Source organism: Brassica napus, chromosome C8, assembly GCF_020379485.1.
Source record: "Brassica napus cultivar Da-Ae chromosome C8, Da-Ae, whole genome shotgun sequence".
NCBI classification, from domain to species: domain Eukaryota; kingdom Viridiplantae; phylum Streptophyta; class Magnoliopsida; order Brassicales; family Brassicaceae; genus Brassica; species Brassica napus.
Genome location: NC_063451.1, coordinates 29,990,688 through 30,003,058, shown reverse-complemented (window position 1 = coordinate 30,003,058; position 12,371 = coordinate 29,990,688). Strand labels below are relative to the sequence as shown.

Here is a 12,371-nt window from a genome sequence, read left to right as displayed (position 1 = left end):
AGCTGTCCTTGAAGTAGAGAAGAACTTGTCTAGGAAAGCTCTCTTACACTCTTCCCAAGTGGTGACAGTGTCACTTGGAAGAGTTTTCTCCCATTGGTGTGCCTTGTCTCCCAAAGAGAAAGGGAACAACTTCAACTTGAAGGCATCTTCAGAAACACCATTTGTCTTGGACAAACCACAATACTTATCAAACTTGTACAAGTGATCAAAAGGATCTTCAGCAGCAAGACCATGATACTTGTTGTTATTTATGGTGTTGAGCAGCTCTGACTTGATCTCGAAGTTGTTGTTCTCCACTGGTGTTGCTCTGATTCCAAACCTATGACCATTAATGTGAGGTTGATCATAGGTTCCAATTGCCGAGCTTGTCGCGGTGGATGTTGTGGCTGGCACTGTGGTCGAAGGTGATCAGCTCTTGGATCAATGCCTCTTTAGGCATCACCAGCTTGAGGTAGATTCTCCATATCAAACCCCAACTTTTGCAAATGAGCTTGTTGCTCTACTTCTCTTATGTGTCTTCCAATCTCCCTCTTAAGTGCTCTAATGTCCTCAACTCTTGGAACTAGGTTTGTTGGACCTCTGTTCTTTGTGTTTATACACCTGAAATCCAAAGAGAGAAAAAAAGAAAGAAAAACAATAATACAATTAAACAAAAATTGACTTAGTCTCAAGTAAATGACTAAATCTCAATGTCACAATCAACTTAGAATTTGGCAACGGCTCCAATTTGATGTTAGGAGTTTCATGCGCGCGCGGATAATGGAACCCGCGGCCTTCACCCCGAGTCGAGACGTCGCGACTTCAGACACTTCGTGCGCGCGGGTTCGGCTCCCCGCGTCTCTCGACCCCGAGTTGAGACGTCGACGCTCCCTCTTCTTCGTGCGTGCGGTTTCACGATCCCGCGAGCCTCCAACCCGCGTCGTCGAGCTTCATCTCCTCCGTCGTGGTCAGCCACGAGTTCTCCCTCTCCACCGCAATACACGCCATCGTCGTCATCAACAAGTCGCAGCTGTGGTAAGAATCGCCGCCGTGGCCTCAGATCGAGCCATGACAGCTTGTCCTGAAGCGCCGGAGTGCTTCTCGCCGTCACAGTCGAGCTTCACCATTGAGACTCCTCATCGGAAACTTCTCATGTACAGGTCGTCGCCTCCTCGCCGTGATCGGATATCCGGGCCGTGGTATCCGCCACCACCGTCGCGCTCGTCGTTCTTCAGTCGCAGGAGAAAGCTCGAGGAGCAGCAATGGTGGAATTTGGGGTTTCTGCACTTCTGGTCCTTCATATTTCGAATAATTACGATTTGACCCCAAATGTATCAAAATTGCAGAAACGTCCTTCTGATTCTGCCCCTAAGTTTCCAATTGTGCAGACCAGACCCTCAGTATTTGCAGAATGATCCCCCGCCTCTTTATAGTTCTCAGTTCGGCCCATAACTTTGTAAATTGCCCGATTAACCTCACGATTTCAGCCCAAACTTCTCAAGTGTGCACATTAGCCCCTATTTATGCAATTATGCATGTAAATGCAATATTGAGACTTAAATGCAACCTAAATGATTAAAATGAGCTAAATAAAATGCTAAATACTATTAAAATCATGAGTTATCAGTATACTCTTTACAGAAAACACTATTTGGTATTTATGTTATGCAGATTTTATGTATGAAAACGATTTTCTATTAGTGATCACAAAAACAAATAATTAACAAGTTTGAAGAAGATGGCCGAAAAGTTTATATATGATCCAGTCGAAGCTGAGCATCATCATCATCATCTTATGTCGACGTATTTGTAAGAGACTTACACATATATCTAGAGTTATCCTTTTTTCATGATCCTCACCTACCTACAATATTAATAATCTCATATTTTGTTTGATTGATAAAGAAACATTCCATAAACGCTATGAAACAATGAGCACAACCTCATTGGCCGTGGATCACCCAATAAGGAAGTAAAGCTATATGAGAGGTATTTGGTAAATCGCGAATGGAAAGACCATGACTTCCCTTTCAAACTCGACTACTTACAAATCAACACTGGACAGATGCATCCGAATGTCATTGATATCTATCGGTAATGTTGTAGCATATCTATCTTCATTAATTAACTTTGTCGACATGTAAGCTTATTTCCTTTGGTCACACAAGCTATATCAAGTTGTCTATGACACAAAATTAGAAATAAGCTTGTGTGACCAAAGGAAACAAGAGCAACCTTAGTGGTTGAGTTCTAAAGTTGAGTATCCAACTAATAAAATTAAAATTAAAAGGAAAAAGTAACACCAATAAAATACAGACACCAAGCAAATAGTGTTTAGGATAAGTCCTAAAACTGCCCTTAGTAAGATATTTTCGATCCTTGTCTTACTTACTTTCTATTTTTTAATATATTTTTTTAAAACCCTACCTCCTCATAGGCACGTCGGAGGTGCTCGAGCGCCGTGGGAGTTCTTCCCCCACAGTCTCTTATATTTTAATTAATAAAAAATTGAAAAAGAAGAGAGAAGGAAAAAAAAAGAAAGAGACGTCTTTGAATAGAGACACGTTCTACCGTGCGGAAGAGATTTACGTTCCAACTGTCACATTGTCGATGGTTCTATTTTATTTTTATTTTAAGTTTAATTATGTAATAAAAAATACTAGTATTTAATTTGTGAGGTACTCTGTTGAAAAATCAGACCACTGTTGATGCCATGTTTATTGTGGGGTTCTTATGATGATGCTTTTAGCGTAATATAATAACCGTTTTCTAACTTTAACTAAGAAAAACTAAGAATCGTCACTTAAAACTCTTATTTAAGATCCGGTTCTTAGTATTTCTTAGTTAAAAGTTAAGAGACAGTTCTTATATTAAGTTAAGAACCTCACCTTAAGAACTCCCCACTAAACATACCCTTAAGCTTCCATGTCCACGGATCTTATTAATCAATATATTATACAAAGAATTACATGGGCACAGACATCTTCCTTGGTGCTTAACAAGATCAATTAGTTTTTTTATATAAGAAATATATTTTAAAATAAAGAAATCTCAAAGTAAAATTTTTTGGTAAGTTAATAATGTTATAAATTAATAAAATATTATGGTCCTTACATTATTAATTTATATAATTTCTGTATTTAGTAAAATAAATTCAGACATCTCTATAATACTATGTGTCGCGCTCACGTTAACTCTCATGATGGTTGATTACACTGATACCCTTAATGAATTAAAAATATTACATTTAAATATTATTATTGAATTCTTTATTTAGTTTCCTTTTTAAAATTTTCTAAAAAACATATATAATAAAAAGGAATCATGTATAAAGTTTAAAAAAGAAAATATATGTATATATAATATGACTTCATTAAAAAAGGAAAGTTCACAAAATATAAATATTCCATTTAAAAATATTATTAAATAACATAAAAAAAATACTTTTGAAGTAATAAAATATTTCTTTATATCTATATTTGTTTAGATGAAAATATATATATTTGCATATAATGTGATTTCATAATACAACATTCACACAAATAATCTTGATATTTGAAAAAGAAATATTATTTCTTTTAAAACATAATTTTAAGCAATACAAAAATATATATTTTCAAAGTAATAGAAATATTTTTTTTATCTATCTATCTATTTTCTTATATGATTACATAAAATAATTAAGTAAAAAAAACTGATATATGTTTAATTGACTAAAATAGTTTATAATTAGTATTATTGAAAAGTTTTATTTATTTTTCTTCATTTGTAAATTTATATATATGCATGAAACTGTAGAATATTATCGTTACATTAATTTACATAATTTTGTATCAGACACTTTAGTTTATTTTATATTTCATTATAAGCACAATATATATCTTAAGTTATACATAATCTTCCTCAAATATATTTACATATCTAAGACAACAACCAACGTAAATAAGAAAATTAATCATAATTTTAATATTTTTAAAATAAAAAAAATATTATTGTTGAATTCAGGGAAATAGATGCAATCTAATATACCTAAATGATACTAAATCGACTAAAAACAACAAAATTGACTAGATATAACATATATAAAATCATATGTCTAATTAAAGTAATATAATATTATTAATATAAATTATGTGTACAAATTATAAATTAATTTAAAATTAAAAATAAATAACAATTAATGATTATAGTATATTTATTTTATAAATATTTATACCCGTGCATGATGGAAAAATTACCAAGTCTAAGGGGATGATTGGTAAGTGCTGTAGCTTTATATTTTTTGCTGTAGAATTTAATCTGTAGATTTATTTGCTGTAACTTTCTTTGCTGTAGATTTCTAAAGCACTAATTTTTTGCTTTGGAAATAAAGCTCTCTACAGCCATATTTTGATTTTGCAGAGATTTTTTTGCTGTGAGTTTTTTAAAGAAAGCAAAGCTCGATAGGTTGACATATATAGCTGTAGACTAAATTTTGGCTGTCCAGAGCATCTACAGCCCCAACCAATCATCCCTTTAGTTAAACTCATTGGTTGGCGCATGAGGCGCATCAAAGCTCTCCAGAATCTGAGATGTACTCACTGACTTATCCTCAGACTCCTTCTTCCCACTCTCAAACCAACATCTCGAACCTGCCACCGAACCAAAAGAAGTCTCCGGCACAGACAGACCAAGAACCTGACAAATGTGCACACAAGATGGTAACGAGGCCGCATCATCCATGAAAGCCTCGTCGTTCTGCGCTGCACTCGTGAATTTATCCACAGCGGTCCAGGTTCCTACTGTGAGAGCTGCAAGCGCACCACTGAATAAAGCCGTGTTACGAGACACGCGGAAGCCTTGACGCAGCGATAAAAGACCTCCAGTGGCGACGCCCGCAAAGATCAAATTCCATGAATCTTCCTTATGTCTCGCGTACTCCATAGCGCAGGCAAAGCTCAACACGAGACCACCCCATACGGCGAAGCTTCCTCCGACTCTCGGGGAGTTCATACGTACATACTCAGCGCCGCCGGAGAGACGAGCCCCGGCCGGAGAGTTGTAGATTCCTCTGATGAAATGAAAGGCGGATCCTCCGGCAATACCCATGCCAAACGCACCTCCAACATCGTCTAAGATCAGGTCGGGACATAGTTCTATTGTACACTCTGGAGTTTCCATCGGTTTCGCCCTTTTTCTTAACTGTGAGAGAAAGACAAGTTAGAGAACCCTTAAACCTTTCTATTATTTTCTTCAAAAGAAACTAAAAGTGGAAAGAAAGAAAAGTACTGCGAAAATGGAAAGATAACATTCTCCCAAGTCTCAACCTAACAATTTAAGCATCATCATCTTCTGTTGACGTATTTGTAAGAGGCTCTAACATATTTTTAGAGTTACCTTTTTCTTTTGTTTGATTCAGAAAAAGAAACATTCCATAAACGCAATGAAACAATGAGTATCCTGCAATATTAATAATCTCTTGTCTTTAGTTTGATTCAGGAAAGAAAACATTCCATAAACGCAATTAAGCAATGAGTACAACAACATTGGCCGTCAACCTGTACGAGATGGATTACATCCTTCTACAAGGTCCGTCAAATAGAAAGTTTGGCCTGCTAAGCCGGCCCAAGGCACTAGCTCGGCTGAGCGATCCCGACCAAGAGCGCAAGCTCAGCTCAAGACCGTCTCAATCGACTCATCCAAAGAAAGCACATCAGCTCGGCTTGAAAGCCCAGTTGCTCGGCCCGCCGATCGGGATCAAGGCCATTAGGACACGACGACCTAAGACATTGGGAAGGAAGCATCTTATATAAGGAAGAGGAGGGTCAGCAAGAGTGGGATTCGAGAATTTACACACATACTTGAAGGATAAAAACTAGAGTTCTTACTTATTGTATTCTCGTTGACTTGTACTTTCTCGGCTAGCTCTCCGAGCACCAGTTTACTCTTGCGTTTATTTCTTCATTTGTTAACTAAACTTTTCTCGATCTAATAAAATGCCTTTGAACTAACCGAATCCCAACCAAACTCGGTTCAAACACAACTCACCAAGGAAATAAAGCCAGCGCCGGTAACACCTTTAGATTTATTTATTTATTATTATTATTATTTTTTGATAAATTCTATCGGCTGATCTGGTCGGTCCCGGGAAGAACGCACTTAGTGATACAGAGTGGACTAGCCCGAAAGCGTACCACACTGCCTGATCCGAGTTTGGAATACCTTCCGACTAATGTCAGGGAGTAGACTAATCATCTGTTATGGCACACCATGTAAACCAATGACTGATGTAAATTTACTTAACAAACTTTTAACAACATGCATTTTATATTTTAATCTAATAACATATACGTAGATCTTTATAATACAAAATAATTTCATAAAATTAATAATTAATAATTAATAATTAATAATTAATAAATATAATTTCATAAAATTAATTGTATATTAATAATAGTCAACAATATCACAAACATTAGACTAATTCTAGTCCATTAATAACTAATAAAAAATAATTTCATGAAATTAATTGTATATCAATACTAGTCAATAATATCACAAAGATTTGACTATAGTCAATTATAATTTTACTAAAAGTCATCTGTTGATATGAAATTTCATCTGTTACCAACTTACCATCATCTGTTAAAAATAATTATTATTTGGTAATACATTTATTAATAATAGTGATCCATCAATAAAAACCCCGAGTTTCTCTCTCTTCCCTCTGTTCTTACACTAAAATCTTTCACAGAGGGGATGAAGAGAAAACTCAATCCTTTTGTTTTTTCTGATCAATAGATGAGGCGATTTTGTTGTGTTTTAAATCCGTTTTCTCTGTTCTTTACAAATTCATACCCCGTATGGTTTTACAAAATTCCAATCTTCTTGTTAGTTATGCTTAATTTCTTTCCTATATAAGGAAACAATCTTCGCTAGCTCAGTTTATGGCGGAGTATCCTTTGGAGGTTAGAGATTAAGAAGATTGATCAAGCGTGGGGAGATGATACAGGTTCAGATTAAGCTGGAGTTTTCTTCTTTGAAAGCGTTCTAGCAAGGCCCTGCCTCTATCTCTCTGAAGCTACTCACCGTAATTCACCTCTACCGAGAAGATGAAGAATCGAGTAGAATCGACGGCGAACAAGGAATGGAGGAGCGGTCAAGTAGATCAACAGGCCGAAGGTTGTAGCTGAAGGTTGCTGTTCGGGTAGGTTTCCGGCGAAACCGATGGCGCCATCTCCAGTTTCCAGAACACGTGTCGTTCATGCATTAGGATTTATTTAACACAAAACACGTGTTCTCTTAATCTTTATCATGTTTATAATTGGGCTTCGACTGGGCTGAATGTAAAATTTGAAGGGATTGAATCTGCTTGTAATGTTTGGGCTTTGGTCCTTTAATAAAAATGTTGACAAAAAAAAAATACATTTATTAATAAAATTTTGTAAAACAATGCTATTTTTTTAATAAAATATTATTATTATGAAAGAAATATAAACATTACTAAAAATTTAGATAAAATATGTTTTCTAATATTATATGTCTTACTCGATACGTTGGGTGACTTGTCCTCGATCTAATGAGAAGTATTTGGAGAAATAGTGAATGAAAAGAAAGACTGTTATTGTGTTGGTTTGTTAAAGTCTTTGTAAAAGTCTCTTGAGTTTGCTTGTTGCAGTAGTCCAAGTATAACTTAAAAAATATGGGCTAGATATGGAGAGTGCTAAGGCTAAGTCAAAAATAAGGCTATATGGAAAAGATCAAGAGTGTTCTGTTTTCTCTGTATATATGTAATGGCCAATGTTGTGTAATGTAAGCAAGCAAAAATCAGTTCTCTACTTCATATTTCTCTATCTACTTCTGTTACTCTCTCTTACTGATATATACACAAAACTTTCCTCTCTTTTCTTTTTGAACAAGAACAGAACAAAAGAAATATGAAGAAAAATCTGCAATTTTCTGCAGTTTTCAACAAAGACCATGACTTCCTTTAAAGCTCAACTAGTTACAAATCAACATTGTCCAATACTATTATATATCTCTCGGTGATGTCGTAGTATATCTATCTTAACTTACTAACATTATTGTCGATTTACTTTGATCACACTAGCTCTATCCGGTCGTCTAAGACATATGTTTACTTTTTCATAATTTCTTCACTTCTCACTTTTCTTTCACCTTACTTTCTTAATTTCAGTAAAAACACTGAGCCATTTTTTCAGAACGAGTGCAGACAATATGTAATAATAACTTCTAGTTTTACATACAACCATACATTATAATAATCCAAGTCAACAACTAAAAAGATTATAAAACCTTACCGAGCCTTTTTTGCAGAATAATAATCATAGAAACTAATTATTAAGCTCTAAAACTTATATATTAGTAAAAAAAAAAAAGTCCAAGACAGATTAGTTAAACTCGTAAGTTGGTACAGGAGGCGCATCAAAGCTCTCAAGAACCTGAGTTTTGCTCCCACTCTTATCCTCAGACCCCTTCTGCTTCCCTTTCCCAAACAAACCTCCAAACCAAGATCCCGACCCTGCCTCCGAAGCAGATGAAGTCTCCGGCACAGGCACGGACTGTCCATAAACCTGAGCAGGTGGTAACGAGGCCGCTTCACCCATGAAAACCTGCTGTTGCTGCGCAGCACTCGCGACTTTGTCTGCAGCGATCAGCTGGACTCCTTGTATGAGAGCTAAAATCGCACCTCCGAACAAAGCCGCCCTACCAGACGCGCGGAAGCCTTGGCGCAGCGATAAAAGACCTCCAGTGGCGGCGCCGGCAATGATAGAGTTCCATGGATCTTCCTTCTGTCTAGCGTACACCATGGCACAGTCCATGGTCGAGAACAGACCACCCCATACGGCGAAGCTTCCTCCGACTTTAGGAGCGTTCATACGTACATACTGTGCGCCGCCGGAGAGACGAGCGCCGGCGGGAGAGTTGTAGATTCCTCTGATGAAGTGATAGACGGATCCTCCGGTTATACCCATGCCGAACGCACCGCCCATATCATCTAAGATACGGTCGGGACATGGTTCTCTTGTAGTATCCGGAGTTCCCATCGGTTTTGCTCTTTTTTTCTGATGTTTACAACTGTATGAAAAAGTAGAATCAAAGAACCATTAAACCCTATATTTTTTTCTTTAAACGAAATTAAAAGTGGAAAGAAAGAAAAGTATTGCGAAAATGGAAAGATGAATTTCCGTGTTCTCCAAGATTTTTTAACAATATGTAAGGGTTGAATATGCCCCTTTTAAATAAGCCCATCACTAAACCCAAAAATGTCAAATAATTACGATGAAAGAATGTGAAGTAGGATTTTGTCCTTTTTTTTTTTTTTTTTTTTTATCCTTTTCTATATAACGTCGGTAAGATGCTACTTTCATTACAGTGAATTGATTAATCATTTTGTACTTTGTCTAGAAAGATAGATAATTTATGATTTAAGTACTAAAGCTAAATTCTAATCGTTCCAATTTTATTTTCTTTTTTAATCGTGCTTACATAGGAGTTAGGAGGACCATGAAGTGAATATCACGAAACAAGTTGGAAAGATAATATACCAAACAAAACATACACCGCTGTCTCTTAAATATCGTAAGAATTTGTGTTCACTCAGTTTTAACTATAAAATTCTGATTGAAAATCACCAAACAAGGTAGAAAAATAAAAGATTAGGTCTGGGCGTTCGGGTACCCATTGGCATTCGGGTCGGGTTTTTTGGGTTTTCAGATTTTCGGGTTTACGCTTCTAGGTTCCATACTAAAATTTTGTTAGTACGGATCGGGTTCGGATAATAACACTCCGGGTTCGGTTCAAAATTGTATTGCATCATAAAACCCATAAAGTAATCATATACCGTACGGATTCGGGTTATATCAATTCGGTTCGGATATAACCAAAGTAAAAAACAAAATTTTTGAAGTAAAACATAAAGAAAAACATCTAAATTAAATAAAAATTAATCTACCACATATAAAATTGATAAAAAATAACAATAAAATGTTAAATTAAGCATGAAAACAAACATCATTTGTAAACAATATTTATTGCCTTATAGAGAGTAGATTTTTTATTTCAATGAGCAAATTATAAAATACTTATTTATAACTAATTGTGTACTTAAAGCATTTATTAGAATTTTAATATTTATTATTATATATAATATAGCCACAAATATTGAATTTAATAATTAGAATACTTATATATATTTCAAAATATTTATATTGACTATTAATTTCGGATTTATCGGGTTATCCGTTCGGGTTCGGATATTTTTTGTACCATCCTACAAGACCTTTTCGGGTATTTTTACGTTTCGGGTCGGATAACGGGTCGGATTTTTCGGTTCGGGTTCGGTTCGGATTTCGGGTTCCGGATTTTATGTCCAGGCCTAGAAAAGATTATAACAAATATAATAAAAAAATAGTAAAAAAAAAAATAGATGAATTTAAGGAATCGAGATTTGACTTTTTTTACCTTACCGCACGACACAAAAACAAATCATACACCGTTTCCTCTTAAATACCATCTCACACAATGAAATTTATGTTTACTCAATTTTATTTTCCACACAAATTAGTTAAGCTCCTAAGTTGAGACGGGAGGCGCATCACAGCTCTCAAGAACCCGAGTCTTGCTCCCTGACTTATCCTCAGACTCCTCTTTTTTCCCACTCCCAAACAAACCTCCATACCAAGACCCCGAACCTGCCTCCGGAGCAGAAGAAGTCTCATAAACCTGAGCAGGTGGTAAGGAGGCCGCATCACCCATGGAAGCCTGCTCGTGCTGCGCAGCACTCGCGAGTTTGTCCAAAGCGATCTGTACTCCTTGTAAGAGAGTTAACAGGGCACCTCCCACCAAAGCCGCCTTACCAGTCGCGCGGAAACCTTGACGCAGCGATAAAAGGCCTCCGGTGGCGGCCCCGGCAAAGATGGAGTTCCATGGATCTTCCATCTGTCTAGCGTACACCATGGCGCAGTCCAAGGTCGAGAACACACCACCCCATACGGCCCAGATTCCTCCGACTCTCGGGGCGTTCATACGTACATACTCAGCGCCGCCGGAGAGACGAGCGCCGGAGGGAGAATTGTAGATTCCTTTGATCATGTAAAAGACGGATCCTCCGGCAATACCCATGCCGAACGCATCGCCAATATCATCTAAGATCCGGTCGGGGCATGGTTCTCTTGTATTCTCTGGAGTTCCCATTTGGTTTCGCTTCTTTTCTTTTCTTGACGTTTACAACTGTATGAAGAAAAAAGTAGAATAGAACCATTAAACCCTGGCGATGATGCACTCTTTGTACAATACTTTCAAGGAAGCAGATTGTAACATCCCGGGCCCGGTCCAAAAGAAAACTCAAGTGCAGGAGGCCCAAGGAGAAGAAACCCTAGACATAACCCCTCTCATTGCTTATAAAAGGAGAAGTTTCCCTAGGGTTCAGCCACAAGAGAGACAGCAAGCGAAGCCCTGCCTGAGCAGAACCCCGCCGCCGCCTCCGCCTCAAGCCGCCGCCGCTCCATCTCCGGCGAAGCCAACCGCCAGCCGCCCGCGAAGCCTTAGCCGCCGCAACCGAGCTCCTAGCCGCCGCCTCCTTGATTCAGTTTCGTGCAAGCAACTGAGATCTGAACCCTAAAGGTAAAACTAAGATCTCTAGCTCTAAGTCATTGGAAAATGACAGATTCTAAACCCATCTCTCTCTTGTGTGAATCCGATTCTCAAATCAGATCTCGAGAAGTGACTGTTCCCCAAACCTAGATCCAGATCTACTTCTGCAAAAAACTAAGGTGAGGACTTGGCTGTGAACTTGCCTCATGTTGAGTAACCAATGGGACTTAGTCCTTTGTTAATCAGTTCTAGATATTGTGTGCATGTGTGATGTGATATGTGATTGATCTTGTCTAGACGATAGTACGTGTTGAAGTGATAAGAACGTAGGCATGTTTGGGTGGTCAAGAATATGATGATAAGGTGTTGAGACGTGTTGTGAATGATAAGTGAAAGATGTAAGAATAAGTACGAATAAGGGATCATATAGAGAGTCTAAGGAAAGTATGTGGGGTAGTAGTCCACGCTAGGTATCCATAGGAGATGTGGCCAATCCGAAAGAATATGGAAGCACCCATAGGAGATGTGGCCAATCCACAAGAATATGGGGTAGAAGCCTAGTTGGGGCTACCCACTGATGAAAAGGACGAAAAGATGAAAAGGATGTGCATTGTAGGGTCTTTAGTTCATGTCGGGTAGTATGGGTTTCTGTGTAATAGACCTTATTAGCTCATGACTTGTGATTGTTTGCTCTTCCTGAGTTGAGCTCGTGGGTTCCTAGAACCTACCTTCACTGAGTATTATGTACTCACCCCTCTTTTTATAGGTAGGGCCGAGAGGGAGCGGGAGTAGATGTC

At 37.4% G+C, this 12,371-nt stretch overlaps 3 protein-coding genes across 3 annotated transcripts; all 3 read right to left on the bottom strand.

Annotated features, from left to right (window-relative positions):
- Positions 1 to 4,105: 4,105 nt before the first annotated feature.
- On the bottom strand, positions 4,106 to 6,669 carry LOC125591731 (mitochondrial import inner membrane translocase subunit TIM17-1-like). The gene has a single exon (XM_048766479.1). It carries the CDS (start codon positions 5,137 to 5,139, stop codon positions 4,495 to 4,497), a length of 645 nt encoding a protein of 214 aa, XP_048622436.1. The 5' UTR covers positions 5,140 to 6,669; the 3' UTR covers positions 4,106 to 4,494.
- Positions 6,670 to 7,011: 342 nt separating this feature from the next.
- LOC106431145 (mitochondrial import inner membrane translocase subunit TIM17-1-like) lies at positions 7,012 to 9,301 on the bottom strand. The gene has a single exon (XM_013871960.3). The coding sequence runs from the start codon at positions 9,024 to 9,026 to the stop codon at positions 8,370 to 8,372; it is 657 nt and encodes a 218-aa protein (XP_013727414.2). The 5' UTR covers positions 9,027 to 9,301; the 3' UTR covers positions 7,012 to 8,369.
- Positions 9,302 to 10,339: 1,038 nt separating this feature from the next.
- Positions 10,340 to 11,175, bottom strand: LOC111203390 (mitochondrial import inner membrane translocase subunit TIM17-1-like). Its single transcript, XM_022697198.2, has one exon. It carries the CDS (start codon positions 11,173 to 11,175, stop codon positions 10,555 to 10,557), a length of 621 nt encoding a protein of 206 aa, XP_022552919.1. The 3' UTR covers positions 10,340 to 10,554.
- Between the last annotated feature and the right edge of the window lie 1,196 nt (positions 11,176 to 12,371).